The 17,503-nt window shown below is 48.2% G+C and overlaps 1 protein-coding gene across 12 annotated transcripts in view; it reads right to left on the bottom strand.

The window, feature by feature from the left end:
• STX16 (syntaxin 16) overlaps positions 1 to 17,503 on the bottom strand; it is a 54,136-nt gene that overhangs the window by 18,124 nt on the left and 18,509 nt on the right. For 9 of the 12 annotated variants that reach the window (XM_029220179.1, XM_029220180.1, XM_029220182.1 and 6 more), the window contains 2 exons: positions 17,119 to 17,262; positions 15,821 to 15,901 (listed from right to left, as the gene is read on the bottom strand). In XM_029220179.1, the coding sequence (XP_029076012.1) occupies positions 15,821 to 15,901; positions 17,119 to 17,262 (225 nt within the window). Of the gene's footprint in view, positions 1 to 10,510; positions 13,436 to 15,820; positions 15,902 to 17,118; positions 17,263 to 17,503 lie in introns of those variants that run through there. The other 3 variants (XM_029220188.1, XM_029220187.1, XM_029220186.1) reach the window with 1 other exon arrangement.

A 17,503-nucleotide genomic window follows, 5' to 3' on the forward strand; every position in this document is an offset into this window, starting at 1 on the left:
AGGCCCAGGCCCGGCCCCACCAGGCCCCATTCCCGGCAGGCCTCAAGCCCCGGCAGGCCTCAGACCGTGGCAGGCCCTGACCCTGGGGCAGGTCCCGAGGTGGGTCCTTCCGTGCTAGTGAGGAAACACAGCTCTCCAGACGGTACTTCCGGGAAGGGGTCCCCCAGCCCCGGCAGGCTGCCAGCGGACCCTAGTGGACCTGAGCTCCAGCAGGTCCTGAGCAGACGCAGGCCCGACCTCAAGGCCACCCCAGCCCGTCCACCAGACCACAGTCTAGGTGGGCCCTGAGCCAGCCCAGCCCCGAGGAGAGGCAGGCCTCCCAGGGGTCTCTGAGCGGCAGTGGTGGTCCAGCTGGACCCCTCCCGGAGCCCTCGCCACACCCTGTCGCGTTTGGGCTGGCTGGGTGATTCTTGGATTCGGGCCAGCTCCCAGTCGCACGAGGCCCCCCTGGCATGCTAGGCAGTGTACATAGTCCCCTTCTCCTTAGTGGGTTCCTGAACCTTTGTCAGACCCCAGTATTTGCCAGACCTGTCCTGGATGTAACGAGGGCACCGGGGACTGGGTGTCCATTCAGGTTGCTGCTTCTGGGATGGCCAGTTATGAACCCAGGCATCACCTCCCCAGACCACCCCTTTGCGAGAAGCTGTCCCTGCAGCCTCCCACCGCGCTTAGGGAGAGAGGAGGGACAGCCAGTGGTTTACAAGACCCCTGAGCCCACCCCTCGCTGAGGAGGGAAGGCTAGTGGAGGGGCCCCTAGAGGGTGGGGGGGCACCTGGTGGATGGTGAGTGTGCCCGGCTCCCACTGCGGCTCAGGTACGAGGGTCCGGGGGTGGGGACCCAGTTGAGGAAGCTCTACCAGGAGTCATTTAAAGATAAACACCTGTCACTCCATCCCATCCACATCCTGATTGCTCAAGGGCCTTTGGTTGGTACCCCTCTCTGCTACCTCAGCTAGTTCCATGCACCAGTCCTCTTATATTTAGAGTTTTCTCTTCATAACCAACCTTAAAAAGCAGCAGAGCCAACTCTCTAGTGTGGCAGCCAAGCGCCACGGCCGCTGACCTCCCAGCGTGTCCCTGACTCCCTGACTTGTGACTTGCGCCACCCACGCACGAGCCACACTCCCATCTTCCCTGTCTGCTCCCTCCACGTCTGTCCCTGGCACAGGGCAGACGGCCCCAAGCATCCCACGGACTAGAGCCTCTTTCTTCAGGGCCTGGCACAGAGCAGCCCTCAGTTTCTGACTGAGTGAAAGGAATTCCTTCGAAACCCTCAGCTTTCCCGACACAAAAGTCAGCGCTAATTGGATCTTATTTTCCTCAAAAGATTTTACAGCAGCTGAATGTTTTCACACATTTGTAAAGGGTACGAAGAGCATGTATGAAGATCTATCACTCTTTCTTCTGTTTGCAAATATGCTGCAGACAGGCGTGTGGGGCACTTGGGGGCGGTGGGGAGGGCTTCCTGGAAGGTGAGGGACGTTAAGCCCTGCCCTGATGGATGAAGTAGGACTTATGCAGGCTAACGGGTTGGGATGGGATGGGACGGGACGGGACGGGACGGGACGGGACGGGGATGGAGGGAGGCACAGACCCCCGTGTCCACGGGGCTCTGAAACCAGAGTGTAAGAGCAGCGGGTTGCCAGAGACTAGGGAAGGAGCGGGGTCAGGGGGACCAGGGAGTCTTTGATTCAATCCATAGACTTTTGCAAAGTGAGGGAGGATCTAAGCCACATTTCAGAAAGCCAGATCTGGCAGTGTTTGTGTACAGGGAGTTGGGGGGCGGGAGGGGGGCAGAGAAACTGCTGGTAGATCATCTTTCCCTTTAGAATTCTTCCGTATTTAATAATAGACTGAATAACCCCGATGGCCCCGAGAAAGGGTGAACAAGATGATTAAATGCAACCAACATTTATGGAACACTTACGTACACAAAGCAAGAGAAAATGGTAGATGCTTGTTAGAGGCAGATATTCCTGCTTCTGGTTTTAAGCCGTCCCTGAATCGAAGGGATCCAGACTAAACAGAACATTAAGGAATGATTCCACTTCAAACGCCCGCCAATTTCCTCAAGATGCCGCTTGTGACAGATATGACTATATTCCAGGAAAGTACTTTCCCCTTTTCACTGCAGACTCTGCGGACTTCAACATAAATAAGACAGGCCCCACTTTGTTTAGATAAATTTTTATGAAGGTATTAATCCTGAGCTTAGTATATATTTCACTGTCAATGAAAAATTCACCTCAATTTAATTTTCTTAAAAGGTGAAAATTTAAAACAACTTACCAGGCTCTTTAATGCAACCCAAGAAGTAACTCATGTTTTTGATGACTTGAAACTCATTCCAAACTCAACTGGGTCTTCAGACTTTTAACTTAGGAGTTGAGGAAAAGACTAAAATCTTCTGGAAGAAATCAGAATAAAGTTCCCAGGACATATTAGGAAGTTTTTTGGTACAGGTTACACACTAGAACATAATACTTAAGTCATATCATGTAAGATGGCTCTCTGTGTATGAGATGTGCATTTTTGTGTTAATTTCATGCCAGAGTTTACCTATATAAAATCAAAACATATGAGTACCAGTTCTGAAGAGCTTCAGGCCAGGTCAGGCTTTGGGGATGTGCAGCAGTGTGTGTGTGTGTGTGTGTGTGTGTGTGTGTGCGCGCGCGCGCACGCGCGCGTGTGTGTGTGCACGTGCGCACAGGGGTGAAGGAACAAACACAGCAGTAAAACCAAGAAATTCAGTCACTGGGAGAAGACTGAGTTTGGATGAGATATTTGAGCTGGGTCTTGAGGGCAGGTGTGCCAGCCAGTCTGATCCCTGACAAGGGAATCGTTCACGCGAAGACCCAAAGTACTACTAACGGGCAGGGCCCATTCTGGAACCAACGTGGCTCCCGTGGCTGCACATAAAGTGTGCGTGAGGTGTATGCTGAGCCCTGGCCTTTGGACTTGACCTTGCGGGCCACTGAAAGCCAGTGGACGTGCCTCAGTCAGGACCAACGTGAAATCAAGGGAGGGCTTGTTCCTGGTTGAGAAGGACCTGCTGCTTCTTGTTCCCAGAGGATGCAGAGGAAGGCTCGGCTCCAGCCACCTCCCTCCATGGAGCAGCTGGCCTGCAAGGGAGCCCCCATCCAAGAAAGGTGGTGGGTGACCCGTGCATGATCCCCCTGGAGGCTGCCTGTGTCCAGCGTGTGCCCTCCATCACCACGCCTGGACCTCAGGGAGCCTCCCAGTTACATTTTGTAAATACTGCGTCAGACGTGCCAACTAGAAGATTTGTATGTTCCCTCAAGGATTGAAAATTGACTGATTGCCATAAAAATCACATTTCCCTAAACACTTTTTTGAAAAATGCATGAACTTATGGAAAAGTTGAAAAACCAGTACAATGAATATGCCCTTCACCTAGGTTCATATATATGTGTATGGGCGCATATATAGGTATTTTTCTCTGCATCATGTAAAGTTGGCTGCACACACTTAACCCTAAATGCCTCTGTGCATCTCCCTTAGGAACAGGGACACCAGCCCCCATGATGACAACAGCCATGGAAATTTAACACAGAAGCCATTCTATCATCTAATGCAGTTCCCATTGAAACTTCTTTAATTTGTCCCCAAAATGTCCTTCATGGCCTTTTCCTTTTAAATCCAGAATCCAAGTAAGGATCAGGCGTTCTGCTTGGTTGTCAAGGCTCTTTGGTCTCCTTTAATCCAGAACAATCCCTGCCTTTGTCTTTTCTGACATCGACGCGTCTCACAGAAGGTCCCCACGGTCTGGACTCCTCTGATGGTTTCCTTATGATTAGATTCGGGTTAGATGTTTTTGGCAACAGTGCACATTGTGTTTCCCACTGGGCCCCATCAGGAACCGCATAACCTAGGTTGTCTCGCCTTATTGGCCAAGGCTGGTAACTTGGTTTAAGCGGGGTCGGCCAGATCTCTTCATGGTAAAGGTATACTTCCCCCTTTATACCGAATAGAATGGAAATCAGCTTCCTCTTTATAATGCATGGAGTGACACTCTGAGACTATGAGAATGTTCTGTTTCCTGACAACCTTTCCCCCATGGCTTTCAAATCCAATAATGATCTCTGCCTGCATCAAGGACTGGTTGCAGCATGGTTATTTTCCAGCTATCTCATCCCTTCTACACTTGCTGCCTGGTATTTTTTTTTTTTTTTTTGCGGTACGCGGGCCTCTCACTGTTGTGGCCTCTCCCATTGCGGAGCACAGGCTCCGGACGCTCACGGGCCCAGCTGCTCCGCGGCATGTGGGTTCTTCCCGGACCGGGGCACGAACCCGCGCCCCCTGCATCGGCAGGAGGACTCTCAACCACTGCGCCACCAGGGAAGCCCTGCCTGGTATTCTTGAGTAAAGAAGCCCATCACCTGTGGAGGTCTAGGGCCAAAATGAAAATGTGGAGCCTCTTTTTCAAGATGGTGACAGAAGAGCATTGAACCCAAGACAGGGCCTGGGCGACTGCAGTGGCTGCAAGCCCAGGATGCCGGCCTTTCCCCCACTGAGGACATACGTAAGTGGGTATCTTTCAGCGTCTCTGCTCCAAGCGTCCCCACTTCGGCCGGTGAGAGCCCAGCAGGCAGGTTCCTGTGTCTTTTTCCCATGTCCCTATCGGTTTTTGTGTACTTCTGTCCTTTCTGGAACAATAAGATGACCCCCGGGCTCACAGTGTGCCTTCCTTGCCCCACCTCTACAGCCAGCCACTTCCAAGGAACCCTGTTTCCTTTTGGTTAGGGGAATGGCCGGTAAGAAAGTAAGAGCTTCCTATGGAGAAACCCAGAACTGCATTCCAGGTGTGCTCACAGCTCCTTGGGTGTCACTGCTCCCAATCCTTCTAGAGGACAGCAGTAGAATTTGTTTTATAGGGACACTCAGTTGTTCTTTCCTACAACTCTCACCAAATAGCGTCCACTCCTGACAACAAACCTACCGCATCAAGCTTCCTTCCTCCCATCCTTCCTTCCTTCCTTCTTTCCTTCCTTCCTCCCTCCCTCCCTCCCTCCCTCCCTCCCTCCCTCCTTCCTTTCTTCCTTCATGTTCTTAGAATGTATCCCACTGATATCTTCAAAGTTTACTTCGTGTCTGTGTGGTCTGTCTATCTGACGTCCATCTAGATTCCTATGTTTCTGTTTGTATTCAACGTAAGGGTTTGCTGGGTCAACTGAAGTAAAAACACACAATGTGAGAGCCGTGAGTTCAGTTCTATTTGGGGACTCACTGAGGACTCTAGCCCAGGAGCTCTGAGGAACTGCTCCAAAGAGGTGGGGTGGGGGGAGGTGTCAGTATATATGTGATATTGGAGAAGGAGTAGGTGCAATCAAGCACACGTCTTGGTAGAAGGTTACTATTAGTCATGAGGAACAGATACCTCAGTTCAAGATTTCAGCACTTTTCTAAGTATGGGAAGATACAAGAATCTAGGTTCATGAAATTTTCTCCTGAAAATATCTAGCTATCTGAGGGTCTGTTCTCCTTGTTTTCCCAGAGCACAGAGGGCCTCATTCCTGATCTCCACCCTGAATTCCTTTCAGGGTGTATGGTAGGTAGAACTGGATGACGGGCAACATTCTTTGTTTTACAGCTGTTTTGTAGTTCTTTTTTACATTTTCAGTTTTTGAACACGTAAAACATTTGTACGGTTCAAGAGATGAAGCTGTGAAAAGGAATGCTCAAAGAAATCTCCTGTCCCACCCCTTTCCACATTCTCCCACAGTAACCATTTTTATTACTTTTCAGTTTATCTTTCTTGTTTCCTTTTGAAAAAAAAAAGATTATATATATTCACGGATCTTACACAAAAGACAGCATATTGCACGTCATCTTTTGCGCTCTGCTTTAAAAGCACATTCTGTCGTCTCATCTCAAGCCCTGTGTTTGTTTTTACCTTCCAGGATCAGTGGGATGACAGAATGTGTTAATCAAAACGTTACTAGTGGAATCATTTATGAACAACAAAAAGCATGCCTTCTTAACATCAGTTTTCAGGGCCTCTCGATAAAATGAGGGCTGAATGAGTTGCTCTCGGAGCTCCCTGGCCGTGCTAGCAGCCTAAATTATTCTCCCAGGAAGGGGAAAGTGTCAGATAGTAATGACCCTCATGTCTCGGGAACTAAATTTCTATTTACTTCTCAACACCTGCAAAATTTTTTTTGTGGTTGTAAAAGTTTTCAAGGGCATATTGAAGACCTGGAGCCTGGGGATGGGGTGGCTGAAGGAAGTAAGAGAGAAATCATTAACAGACCAAACGTGGTTCTACATTCCTTGAAGCAAACTCAGCATATAAAATGGAGATGTATAGGAAAGCGAAATGAGGGGTCCGTGTTTATTTTGATCAAGAAATCGTTTCTTTAGGAAAAGCTTCCCTTATAGGATCCTCTGAAGTAGTAGGCTTCTCGAGTGCCTTGAAAATGACTCAGTCTTCAAAAACCCGAGTCACACTTTTTTTGCAGAAACACTTGTGTAAGGCAACACGTCTATCTTAGTATCTAAATGTGGATCTCTTCAAAAGTGAGAACGAATCCGAATCTGTTGCTCATGATTTTGGTAGAGCTGAGCAGTGTGGAGGTAAGGCTGGGGGAGGGAAAAATTAACCAGAAATCCTTGGGTTTTTTTTTTTTTAAGGCCCATGAGAAGGAAATTCAGTATTTTTTTCTCACTGATTCTGGAAGGCTCCATATTTTGGGCCGGTTCCTAGTCATGGATGGGAAGCACAAAGATGCAGCAACCTTGCATGTATTATTACCATGCAGGTTAAAATGCTAGGTTTGAAATCAGATCACTTATCCCTTCTCGGTGATTTACGTAACTTGAGTGACATTATAACCCAAACAGAGTAAAACGCATTCCAATCAGGTCTGGGGTTCTCCTAACATCTTCATAAATTCAGTAACACTTAAACATCACCTATGAGAACCATAAAAAGACATTCTGAAGGCTTTTTCTTAAAATGTAAGTACGCACTATAAAGTACTGTTTTTAAAACATGATTGATTTGTTACATTATAAATTCAGCAGCACGTGAAACCAAGTTGTGTATATACCAAGAGTTCCCCTCTTTTTTTTCCCCTTTCCTTTAAATGAGAGGCTACTCTCCATCCTCCAGTACTCCTGGGGCCATAGAACAGGGAGAGGAGAGGTGGGCGGGGTACAGTGTCAGGCGCGGGGGGGCTGCGGCAGTCCGAGGGGAAGGAGTGACAGGGCTGCATGGCAGCCAGCTCTGGGACTTAGCAAGTCAGGGTGCATGATCTGTGCTGTGTGTCTGCACCTTCGCCGGGGACTTTCGCCTGCCGCTGTTGTGCAAAAACACACGACGGGTGCCTCCACAAGGCACGACGTTAAGTGTTGAAGTCCTGTGTAAATTTAATTATCAGCATGAACTGAAGGTACTGTCATCGTTTAACTCAGCCGACCTTTTAAATGGATAACCAACCTTGAGGCTTAATTGGATTTAAAAAAATCAATTTCTAGCCACTGCCTATCGTGGAAATGAAGCGCTACATTCTCAGGCAACTGTAAAATCAGTTCTGCTTGAGACTATTTTTTTATTATTTACAACATCAACATGACATGATCCATCTTGGTCAGCGTTTTATGCAGACGTACACCTTTTATGCGGACAGCCGCCGATGGACACGTACGCACACTGAGGCACATCACAAAAACAGCACTGCTGTCTGCTGGGCGGCAGCCTTAGTCATCGGCAGCCAGCTCTTCACACCAATTACACGAAAAACTGAGCTCGGGGTAATGACATACCGCTGTTGGCAAATCTCTCTTAGCCTCAGTCTGCTCTAATCTTTGTAATAAGAAAAAAAAAAAAAATCCTTGAGGAAGCTTTTACCAAATCACATCTTGACCATTAAATCTTTCTGGAAGAAGGTCATTTAATTTTATGGAAAGAAATGAACAATGAAAAGGGCGTAAGCAGAAACAGTACTGGTCTGGAAATTGGGAAGTCTAAGATTCTAGTTCCCGCCGTGCGTTCCACTAGTCTTGTGACCCTGGCAAACCCTCTGTCAGCTCTCAGTTTCCCCATCTGGAAAAGGGGGAGGTTTGGCGGGGAGAAGGGGGGCTGCTCTATTTCCCTAACAGCTGAGGAAAATGGAGGTCTATTATGGTGCCGAATCAGAACGCCAAGTTTAAAAAAAAAAAAAACAAAAACAGACATTTGATTCCCTCAGCACTTCCTCTGAGCAAAAGAGACCAAATGATGCAAACCAGAGCCCTTCTGCTTCCATTACAACAATTACAAAATGAGAGAAATAGTGATTCCTAACGACGGAATTTAGACAATTAGCTAAGAAGCAATGTTAGCATAACAGTTGACAAACAGAAATCACTAAACCCAGTGGCCTAGCTTAACTAAGCCCGATTTAAATGTGCATCGCATTGAGTGGAGTCTCACTTAAATGATCCATTTTAGCCAGATTACAGAGCTGAAACGGGGCCCCACACAATTATCTTAAACATTCAGGGCAGGCCAGAGAGCTCATTTGGACAATTGGACAAATGGTTATTTTCTTTTGCCTCAACTGACCAGATAATTGTACACAAATCCCTGCCATTTGATGCTGTGGAATGTCCCTTTGTGTTGGAAGAAGACCCAGCCACGGACCGGTAGACCACCGTGGGGGCGGTGTGGAGTCGGGGGACGGGATGCGCACGGCACACGGCTGATGCCCGCCATCCAACTCCAAGTCCTGAATCGGAGGCACCTTCAGACGTGCAGAGGTTCTACACTCCCGCACCAGCACCCTCATTAGTTCTAACACCCATCATTTCGAAGGGGGTTGTTGTCTCCCAATTTAAAAACAAAACTAAACAAACACATCAGGCAGCAAGGTTAGAGGTGGCATCTGGGTGGTCGAGGGAACTTGGAGAGAGGAAACTAGGAGTTTTTAAAGGGCTCACACACACAGGGATCTACACCTCGGGCCCACATGTCCACGTGTGCACAGCGCTGAGTTTCAGAGTGTAGCTAACATCAAACAAGAGTGTGCCCCTCTAAGTCTTAGGAGGAGAGGACACTTAGGATAACCAGCCGATGAACTAGCACCATCCCATCCTCCCTACACCCGACTAATGAGTGTCCGATCTGTGGAGACAGCGAGCCAGTTTCTCCGCATGGGTCCCACATTTGACTAGGACAGGGGGTCCTGATGACCAGAGTTAATAAGCCAGCAGGTAGAGAAACACGCCACCCAATAAACGCAGAAGCAGATGGTGGCAGGCTGGGTGAGTCGTTCTGCTGTGGCTACACAGGTGTGACGGGCAAACCAGGAGGGATTCTAGGCTGCTCCGACTCCAGGTTACCATCGCAGCTCTGAGAAGGCGCTCAGGACACTGACAGGGGCAACTACTTGCAGCCTGCCCTCCTACCGTCAGTGTGTGTCCCCGAGAGGAACCACCCAACGGCCCACACGCGACACAGTCACGCCTGAGGGCCAGCACCCAAGGAGCTCTCTGCCCAGCAAGCAGTGTTTCCAATCACTGTACCTGCGCATCCCTGGAGCACCACCTCAAGAGAAGGCCACCAAAACCTCAGCGGGAACACGACCCACGAGGCTACCGCTCAAGGAACACACGCGTCCGGCAGAGCCCACGCGTGTGGCCGCTTCTACCGCGGCCCCATCAGGATGGAGCGTTTCTTCGGTGTGTATCCTCGGAGAGTGGACTTGATCGTGGACAGAGCCAATGGCTGATAAGCAAGCTGGGGGGCTGTGGTTCTAGTCCAAAGACAAGGGGAGCGCACAGGAAGAGGAGGCTGCTTCTTCCGAGTGGATCAGCGGGCTCCGAAGACACCGTGTTGCCTGGGGCACCAGCGACCTCCAAGGACTGAATGCCTGGTGCCCAAGGAGACCGCCTGCAGAGTCAGCTCCCGCTTCCACGTGTGCGGACCCTGGGGTGTAGCTAAGAAGACACACACCCGGCGCGCCCCGATGGCATCTCTCGCCAGGCATGCACGGGTGAGAGTCAGCGATGAGTTAACAGAGAACCATCCCGGCCTTGGAGGAGCCCAGGACGTTCGAGGGGAATTACGGTCCTGGCTTTGAGTTTGACTGGCAAACACCACCCCTGAAATTTTCGGATTAATAGGATGGGAAACGTTCAAAGTCATTTAGAAGTTCAAGTCTCCCGGAGCCCGTGTGTACGAATTACTTCTCAAAAAGGCACACGTAACTACGGTTTTATCTAAGATCTCCAGTGTTTCTTGGTATGTATAGAGAGCATACATTTTCATCAGGAAAGTAATTATCTGCCTTTTTGTATAGTGGACAGCAAATCGATTGGTCCCCTTGAAAGCACCCATTAGACAGAAAGATGGACTCTCAGACACTGAGACAAAGGCCTCGGCACAAAACAAACAGTCATCAGCCCAAACGATCACAGAACAGGCCAGGCTCTCCCGAAACACAGACGCACGTGAAGAAAACATGTGCCCCATCGTTAAAATTAATACTAGGATAGCAGGATGTTCTTTAATCTGCACGACTGCTTTATTGTACAAAAAGTTTCCAGTAACAGTAAATTAGTTTTAAAAAAAGGACAAAAAAAGTCATTTCAGATAGAAGCGCTTCACTAATTGCTTTATTTAAGCACACAAGAAAAAAAGTCTTATCTGACCAATTAGGTTGGAAGGGTTTTATTACCTTTAAGAAGCCATTAGCCAGGATAAAACACTGAAAGCGCTTGTGTCAAAACAAATAAATAATGCTCTCTCAGTTAGCAGAGAACGCAGTAAATTCGTTAAATTAGAGACGTATGCGGCTTCACACCCATGGTGGGCGAGCCAGCACCTCCCCCCAACCCCAAATTAATAAAACAAGAGACAGTAGCTTTCAGTTACGATCTCCCGGGAAAGATCAGGAGCTTTGGGGAACTGACAGTCAATGTCTACGTTTCCCCTCTCCAGCCCTGGTCAACAGAGCCACCCAGGGCACGTTACAGGGGGCAGGGGTCCGGGCTGCGCCCCGAGGAGCCCTCCCTGTGGGTCCTCTTCTCGGGGCGCACTCCAGGCGAGGGGAGAAACTGGGCAGGCCATCACCGCCACCAGAGCTGCCGGCAGGAAAAGGAGGGCGAGAAGGACCCTCAGGTGCCGGGATGCTGAGTACTAACCCGCCCCCCGCAACGCTGCCGCGCTTTCCGCAAGTGAAGGCTCAACAGAGCAAGTACAGTGTTTTGCGGTGCATGGGCTCAGGGCCACTTCCCCACCTTGGGCCACAGTGGTGGCAGCGGACGGCTGGGCTTTAGCTGGCACTGCACTGGATCCAGTCAGCTGCCCGGATCCCACACAGGATCCTTCAAACCATTCCTAGTCAGATTCATACTTTTACCCAAATGAGTTGGGTAAAAAACCCAACTCTAGTCACCCTATTCACTGAAAATAAATGCAAATGAACAGTGATCCTTTCTTAATGGGCCACTTTCCTTCAAACTTGAAAAGCTTCAGCAGTAACCCATATCACCATCGCAGGCTGTCTGGGAGGGAAGCCCCTCATCTCGACAGCCCCACTCCTAGGAGCAGCTTGACTCCATGAGGTCAAAACCGTTGAGACGAAAGACGCCTACAGCTACTCTCGAGGACCGCAGAAGCCCCCCGCCGTTTCAGGGGCGATCGAGGAGGGGCTGGCCTCTTATCCCCTGGCCTTCTTTCCCAATAAATAACTGTCAGGGAATGCCGTGCTATTTCCTGAAATGCCAGGGGCGCCTTTAGACCCTCCTACGGCCGCGTCAGCAATAAGAAAACCAGTGACTGCCCGGTGTCGTAAACCACTTGGGAGGGGAAGGCTGGGGCAGGGGTCTGGGTTTTAAGCCCATGAACTGTTTGGACAACTTGAATCTCGGGACTTGAGTTTAAATTTCTGGAAATAACTTCAAAGTCAATCCTAGAGAGACATTTTATGTGACTGGTCCAAATAAACGGCAGCACGTTTAATGAGATCATGCTCTTTTAAAACATTTTAAGAAAGGCAAAAACCACGGAAAGCCATTGAAAATGATGCAAAGACCGTTAAAACAATACTGGTGTCTCAAGACCAATTAAAACATGAACAACTTCAGTTTTCAAAGTTATCATCACTTTCCACATTATTCCACAGGTCCAGGAATATATTCAAGCACCATATTGATAATAGGTAAGTAAACAACAAAGTCCTACACTGGCGATCTGATTCACGCTCACACAAACGAGGGGCTTTTCTAGGCAAGATTTTCACAAATTGCAAGAATATGCCCACTTTCTGGGCATGGTAAGTGGCAATGGAAGGGCCAATAAATCAAACCACTGGTGGAATATTTTACTTTGAAATGGAGTGATGTGTGGTTAATAATTTGAGACCCACTAATCCTATATGGGGTGACCCATTTAGAATGGCCTCTGTGTAAATTCACAGTTCATTAAATGGTGTCTGGTTTGAACAGGTCATTAAGTAGTGAGTACATAAGCAATGCATTGAGCAAGGATGGCTGGGGACGAGCACAGGGACACACTGGCTGCTTCTGGTGACTTTCACAACACTACCGAGCTTCCTCTCAATGTGAGGTTATTTCAAATCACCAACTTTTAAATTTAGGTGGTTTTGTCTAGTAACCCCTTTTGGTTACAGGAGAACATGCAGTGCACAAATTTTAGATGAGGAATACTCCATTTACAATTCATTTAAACTTATAAAGCTGTTTTAACTGGCCCATCTAAATGTGTTAATTAACATCAATGATGGTTTCTTATTTTTTCACACTTTGTTACTCTGATCATTAACAGTGATGGAAAAGCTAAATTAAGTTAATGGGGAATGGATTATAAATTCTTAAAGGACTTCTCAGTTTGTTTTCAACTGGAAAATATAGAGAGAAAAATGAAGAGGCATTTTTGCCTTTACTCATAAATTTTTGGTACCAAATTTCTTAAAAACCAGATGGTTTAAAAAAAATTTTTCCAAAAATTATTTTAACATGCTGCTCAGACATGACTGCTAAAAAAATAGCATATACAGATATAATATATTGAACAGCGTGAGGAGGCCTGTAAACCTTCAACTCATTTTCTCTTTCTAAAAAAAAAATATATTATAACTGAAGAGAGAACCCATCTCTGATCTGCAGCAGTACCCAAGGCCCTTCAAGCGTGGACAGTGAAGGACAACCAGAAGCCCCTTCCCCTCGCGTGAGCACGACTGTGCGGCCGAGTCCATGGAAACGCTCGCGGCCCCGACGGGCCCGGGGCCGCGCCTCCGCAGGAACCCACGGGCGCCGGGCGCGCGCACCCGGGTCCACGCGGGCCTCACACACCGACCCCACGCTGCTCAGTGCGACTTCACGCCGACGAGGACAACAATGAGGACAATGATGATGACAAATAATATTAAAATCACAAGCATCTTCCGATTCTTCTTTTGATACTGCTCTGCCTACAGAGAGAGGAGGGAAAAAAGGCCGTCATTTTCCCCAAAATCCCAAATCGCGTCTCGCTCACTTCCAGTCCTAGGCCTCTGGCTGCACCCACACACCCGACACCTCTGCCACCGGCTCCATCACCACGATTCCTGCCATCAGCTCCCGCGGGTTCAATCCACGCGAGTCCCATGACCCCGGAGCTCCCTATTTACCCGGCTTCGCTAACGCCCGCGCTGGGGACCCGCCATCACACGGAGGCCGCCGGAGAGGCAGAAGGCTCTGCTTTCAGATCCCTGTGGGCCGCTTCTCCTTACTTCTCCTTCCACTGACCGCAAGGACCCACTCTTTCAACAGAAGCCTCTCGCTTCCGGACACAGTTCTCTGGATGAACGCACAGCTCCTTCACTAAGAAATCGAACACCTGGCTAAAGTTACCACAGCCAGCAGGGATGGAACCGAGGGTCCCAAAGAAGCTTGTTTTCTACCTCCTCTGAATTTGGGAACAAGAAGAAACTCAACCTTTGAAGTAGAAACAGGAAAGTTGGCCCTGTGGTGTCAAGCGCAGAAACAACCCACGGAGTCCAGTGCTGTGCGTCTGGTGACACACACGCCCGTGGTGCAGAATGTGACCCACAGAAAGGAGCGGGCAGAAGAGAGTCGTGAGGGTGTCCCCGTCCACGTCGGGGAGAGCACGTCCTGCCCTTCCGTGGACAGCGCTGCTTCACAGTGAAGGGGAAAGCAAGGAGACAGCCTGAGGGCCGTACCTGCTCAGAACGTGCAACCTCTCCTGCCCTACTTCCCCGTCCCCACCAACCTTCCGACCAGGACGTCTGTTTCCTAAGCGAGCCTGCCCGCCCACCAGGAGCCACACAGCCACAGGAGGAAACCTCAGCGCAGACAGGTTCACCCGTCTGGAGAGCCCGGCCCGTGTGAAGCAGCTCCCAAGGCTCCATCAGCCTCAGATGAGCTGACCGCCAAGGCAACGGCCAGCCGTGCCTAGAGAAAGAGGATGGCGCGTGCTTAGTTTTCTAATGAGTAACCTGCAACACCACGGAAGCTGACACCAAATGATACACTTCGAAACCTCTCAAAATGGTTTATAAAGTAGAAGCTTCAACAAAATTTTTAGTTCCCACTAGATTTGTACACTCGCGCGGAGAAAGCTTTTTCCCCTTATCTGTGTTATATCAAAAAACAAGTTTCGCCAGTTTTTATTGAAGAAACTTCAAAACCGATGCATAATTCAACAGCATATGAAAGGCCGGGCATTACAGAGTGACAAACTAAAGTTAGTTTTCACTCTTTTAATACACAAAGCTTGGCAACCGAATGAACCCAACGCTTAAAAAGCCCTCTGCATGTAAAAGGCAAGCCTCTTTCTTCTCAGTATATGCTGGAACGCCACTCCCCATCCGGCATGTGGTGACAAAAGCACGTGGAAGAGGCAGTGAAGGGCTTCTGGTCAGACCTATGCGAGGTCTTTCCGTAAACCTGACACTACCGTCAGATACGGCCATCTCTGCCACAGGAAGTGGCTGGTTTCAGAAAGGTGATAGAGAAGTACATTAGTGAATGTACTAGGAAAAATGACCATTATATACGGCTAGGAATACTGCTAGGTCTCAAAGACACGAGGAAATGGACACAATTTATTTTATTTGTGAAGTATCACATTCCTTTTAAAGAAAACATGCACCCAATTATATATGAGAGTCACTCAGCAGCGTATGTGTATGTTTCTCATAACTCACTACAAGATTTTTAAGACGTTTTCCATCTATTTTTAACAAATATCATGAAAAACATTCCTGAAACAGCCACTTTATTATTAGCCAAGAATCAGAGAGCTAATACTCTCACTTCAACAAACTACTCTTTCCTCAAGGTAGTACACAGATATACTGCGGTAATTAAAAGGGAAAATTAGATTTTTATCTTCTCCAGAATGAATCCCCACCAGCAATTTATCAGAAAAGTATCACAACAAAGAGAGGCCTGAGTCAGCAGCAACAAGCAGATAGAATGCTCAACACATATTTTAACAAATACCCACTCAAATCGATTTCCTAAAACAAGAAGACCTAAACAAGGAATAAAATACTTTCTAAAAGGGAGAAAACCCCAATTCCTTCAGAATTCCCTGTCACGAAAGGGGATTCTCGGCAATTTCAGACCTGCGTGTGAGGTACGCCCGGAATCACTGACTGCAGGAAAATGGCAACAGTGCACGTGGTCGGCTCTGAATAAAAACGACATGGTGCATTTTTACGGTCCTATCTCGAGCCGACGGCAGACGAGAATGCCGAAGACAGTTACGATGGAAGAGAAGCCCTCTCATGAATTCTTGATATCTCATAATAGTTCTTCAGATTCTCAACCACTGAAAGATATGGCATTACCTTGTGGAGCTGTTTCAAGCCGTCTTCCGTTTTGATACAGGACTGTTCAACATTATAGTCGATTCTATCAAGGACGGTACCCTGAGTAATAAATGACAGTTACAGACGATCAACAACCACAACTGGGAACACGGAACTTCAAAAATAAGAGATGCAAATCGCAGACATCATTATCCACAGAATTATCTGTCTTACTTAACTGTGATGGAAAGGTGCACACTGCCAGGTCTGGGATCCATCACCGTGCAATATGAGGCACTCAGGGGCAGGCTGCTGCACTAGTTGTAATGAAAGTCTAGCTCAGGAGGAAGAGATACTGACAAATTGAGGTTTCTTTTTTGGATTTAGCCACTGCAGGATATGCCATATTCAGACTTACTGGGGCTTTAAAAAATATACGGTTCAGTGGAAATAGGCTCTGAGTGGTGAAGGGCTTGCGTCTGTGCCCGTTTGTTGCTTAAATACTTGGATTCAAGTAAGCAGAGAGGGCCAGTTAAGCCAGGCCTGGTTACGATGAGGCCTGGAAATTGACTATCATGTCTATAAACGTCAGTCACCATGTGGCTCCATGGGTCAGAACAAACACGGTAAGCTCCAAGCCACATGTAAAATTACACATTCGCCTCAGGGAGAATTTTGTTTTTAATTGTTTAATCTCTTGGTTCAAACAGGAAGAAGGGACACTGGGCTACACAGAAGGACAGGGCTGTGAATGGAAACGTGCTGTGTTAGGAGACGACAGCAAGAGCAGTTCCGTGGGAGCCTCGGGAGTAATTAATGTAACTAGATCTCCCAGAGCCTCGCCACTCCATTCTGAGGCTGGTTTCAGGGGGATCAGGACCCAAATCCCTGCTGGCAAGATAATAAAATACCCTAATCAGATTGCAACAGCGAACAAACAATTTAATTCTACTCAAGAGCTAGTGGTTCCAGTTGCCATTACACAATAACCTGCCAAAATTAGAAGGGAAACCTTATCTATTGGCAGAATCACTGCTGAGCATGGGCAGACCAACCAGGCCCCCACCGTGGGGTGCTCCCATAAGCACCCTTGGGGTAGAGGCAGAGACTAGGAGAGCTGTCACTGACATTTGTTTTTTATCTAAAAAAAAGTTTATTACTGTTTTTATGGGGAACGATAGCAGTATATGTACATAATCCTTACACACACATATACATACATTCGGGGAGTAGGTTCAAATCGTTTTCCTGACGGAAGTGCAGAACCAGAAACGTCTGGAGAAGGACTAGATACTATGGCAGGAAAGCCCGCTGAGGAGGCAGGTAAGTTCACGTACCTGCTCTGCAATCATGGCCCCTAGGTCCCTAAATATCTCGTTTAGGTCGCAAATAGACTGCACGATGCGGCCAACCTCCCGCTCCCGCGCGTCCACCATCAGCGTGCTCTGCCCCACCAGCGCCAGCTGGTCGTCTGTGAAACCCTAGCAAAACAAAAAGGACGAAATGTGTGCGTTAGCTTTCACTCCCCTCAGGAAAGCTACAGTGTACCATTTTAGATGTAACTGAAAGGAAATAAATTCTGAAACTATTTCTGTAAAGCACATAAACCACAGATAAGCACTTATTCTTCCCTAACAGGAAAGATCCAAATTCCCCAAACAAGCGGGCTCTAAAGCACTAGCGGCCAAAGCAGGGGACACAGAGAACCCCGCGTTTGCAGCT

Source organism: Monodon monoceros, unplaced genomic scaffold (genome assembly GCF_005190385.1).
Source record: "Monodon monoceros isolate NGI ecotype Baffin Bay Population unplaced genomic scaffold, NGI_Narwhal_1 Super_Scaffold_13, whole genome shotgun sequence".
NCBI lineage: Eukaryota > Metazoa > Chordata > Mammalia > Artiodactyla > Monodontidae > Monodon > Monodon monoceros.